A 1878-nucleotide genomic window follows, 5' to 3' on the forward strand; every position below is an offset into this window, starting at 1 on the left:
TTTTAGTGTTAAGTCTAGTGTTACGTTCAGTTACACTTTAGTGTCGAAGTGTTTTGCTATTAACAATTAGCGTTTCATTTGAGTTAATTTTCCAAAAATTGCTAACCACCTTTTTTTTCCCTTTTTATCATTTACTTGTTTCAGTCGTTTCATTGTGGCCATGCTGGAGCACTGCTTTGAAGAGTTAAAAGCTGTTTTGTACTTTTCATAAAAATAGCTTTTTTCTTTTTTTTCCTACCTGGCCCTAGATTTCATTGTTGCAAAGGAGTTTAATTAGATTTTAAATTGAGAATGAGAAGAAGCAGATTGGCCAGACATCTTTTTATTTTCTTATTCTTTTACTAGTTTCAATCATTTGACTGTGGCTATGCTGGGGCTCCACCTTGAAGGGTTAAAAACTAGGGGCCATGTAAAAAAAAAAAAAAAAGCTATTTTTATAAACAGTACAAAAGTAGTGGTCATTAGATTTTCCATCTGCATTTCCAAGCGTGACCAACTCAGACCAGATATTACCCAATCATCTCTCGGCCTCCCACCATTTAGTATCAAGAGGGTTAATTTACACATTTTTACACACTCACGCACACCTCCAAAACTCGTCTAAATTGCTAATTGCTGCCAATGTTCTTTCCATTGCAGGTGACCTTTATAGGTAACAACATACCTGTTCACCCACACGTTTACAGCAACGGTCACATTTGTCTTTCAATATTATCTGATGACTGGTCTCCAGCCCTGTCTGTACAGTCAATCTGCCTTAGCATTATCAGTATGCTCTCCAGCTGCCGAGAAAAGGTAAGAACTCACTGTAATTTTGCAAATATCTCTCCTGGAACAAACAACTGCTATTCTCCCAATAACAACACAAAAATTCTTTGACGGTCTTATTCAAAACCTCATGTTTCTTGTCTCTTCTATGACCATACACTTGTCCAAATTTACCAATTTTATTCTTGAATTTCAGAATCTATTGTAATGTAGTTGTTCAACTTGAGATCAAACTCTGATTTATCGAACTTTGATCAAAACGCATAAACCATCACATCTCTTCTCAAAGATCATGCATCTTAGATTTATAATTTATAAAAGTATTTTTATGAAACCAAACATTTTAATATAAATCTCTTTTTTGTGTTTATTCAGAAACGTCCCCCAGACAATGGTTTTTATGTAAAAACAGCACACAAAAATCCCAAAAAGACCAAATGGTGGTATCATGGTACGTTACTAAATTCCTTTAATAATATTTAAAATTATATTTGTATTTTGTAAGTGTTATCTTTGCTTTCTCTGAACAAACAGTTTATTAGCAATGTCATCACTGATATAGATTGGAGTTGAATTTAGATAGCACCTGACATATTGGTTCTTTCAAAACAGTCTTCCCACTGCACTCTGCATGTTAGTGGAACGTCACTGAGGCAAGTGGAGAAGTTTAAGTATCTTGGGGCTGTATTTAAAAGTGATGGGAATCAGGAGGCTGATTTGGATGCTAGAATTCAGAATTGCTGCAGCATTTGATGTACTTTCTTGTACTTTAACATCAATAATAGATTTCAATTGTTTTAACTTAAAAAAAAAAATAATTTTTTTTTTTTTCAATTCATTTCAGATGATACAGTATGAAAGTGGATTACCATTATTGTTATAAAAGCAAACACCCTAAATTGGCAGACAATGTTTGATCAAAGTAATAATCTGGTTATGTTCCAGACACTGAATATTATTACTATTGAAGATTCACAGAAAAAGAAGAAAAATAATATTAAAAAAAAAATGAATAAAAAAAATTTAAAATAATAAAAAAAAATCTGGTTAACTAACAACCACAATTGCAGAACTATAAACCCCTAGAGTGCATCATTTTATCTTTTTCTT

The 1878-nt window shown here is 32.6% G+C and overlaps 1 protein-coding gene across 1 annotated transcript in view; it reads left to right on the top strand.

Moving 5' to 3' along the window:
• The window catches only part of LOC106871524 (probable ubiquitin-conjugating enzyme E2 W-B), a 27920-nt gene extending 26110 nt beyond the window's left edge, over positions 1 to 1810 (top strand). The window contains exons 4-6 of the mRNA XM_052974734.1: positions 640 to 795; positions 1144 to 1219; positions 1613 to 1810. Of these exons, the coding sequence (XP_052830694.1) occupies positions 640 to 795; positions 1144 to 1219; positions 1613 to 1626 (246 nt within the window). The 3' untranslated portion in view covers positions 1627 to 1810. The remainder of the gene's footprint in view (positions 1 to 639; positions 796 to 1143; positions 1220 to 1612) is intronic.
• The last annotated feature ends 68 nt before the right edge of the window (positions 1811 to 1878 follow it).

Source organism: Octopus bimaculoides, chromosome 19 (assembly GCF_001194135.2).
Source record: "Octopus bimaculoides isolate UCB-OBI-ISO-001 chromosome 19, ASM119413v2, whole genome shotgun sequence".
Classification (NCBI taxonomy): domain Eukaryota; kingdom Metazoa; phylum Mollusca; class Cephalopoda; order Octopoda; family Octopodidae; genus Octopus; species Octopus bimaculoides.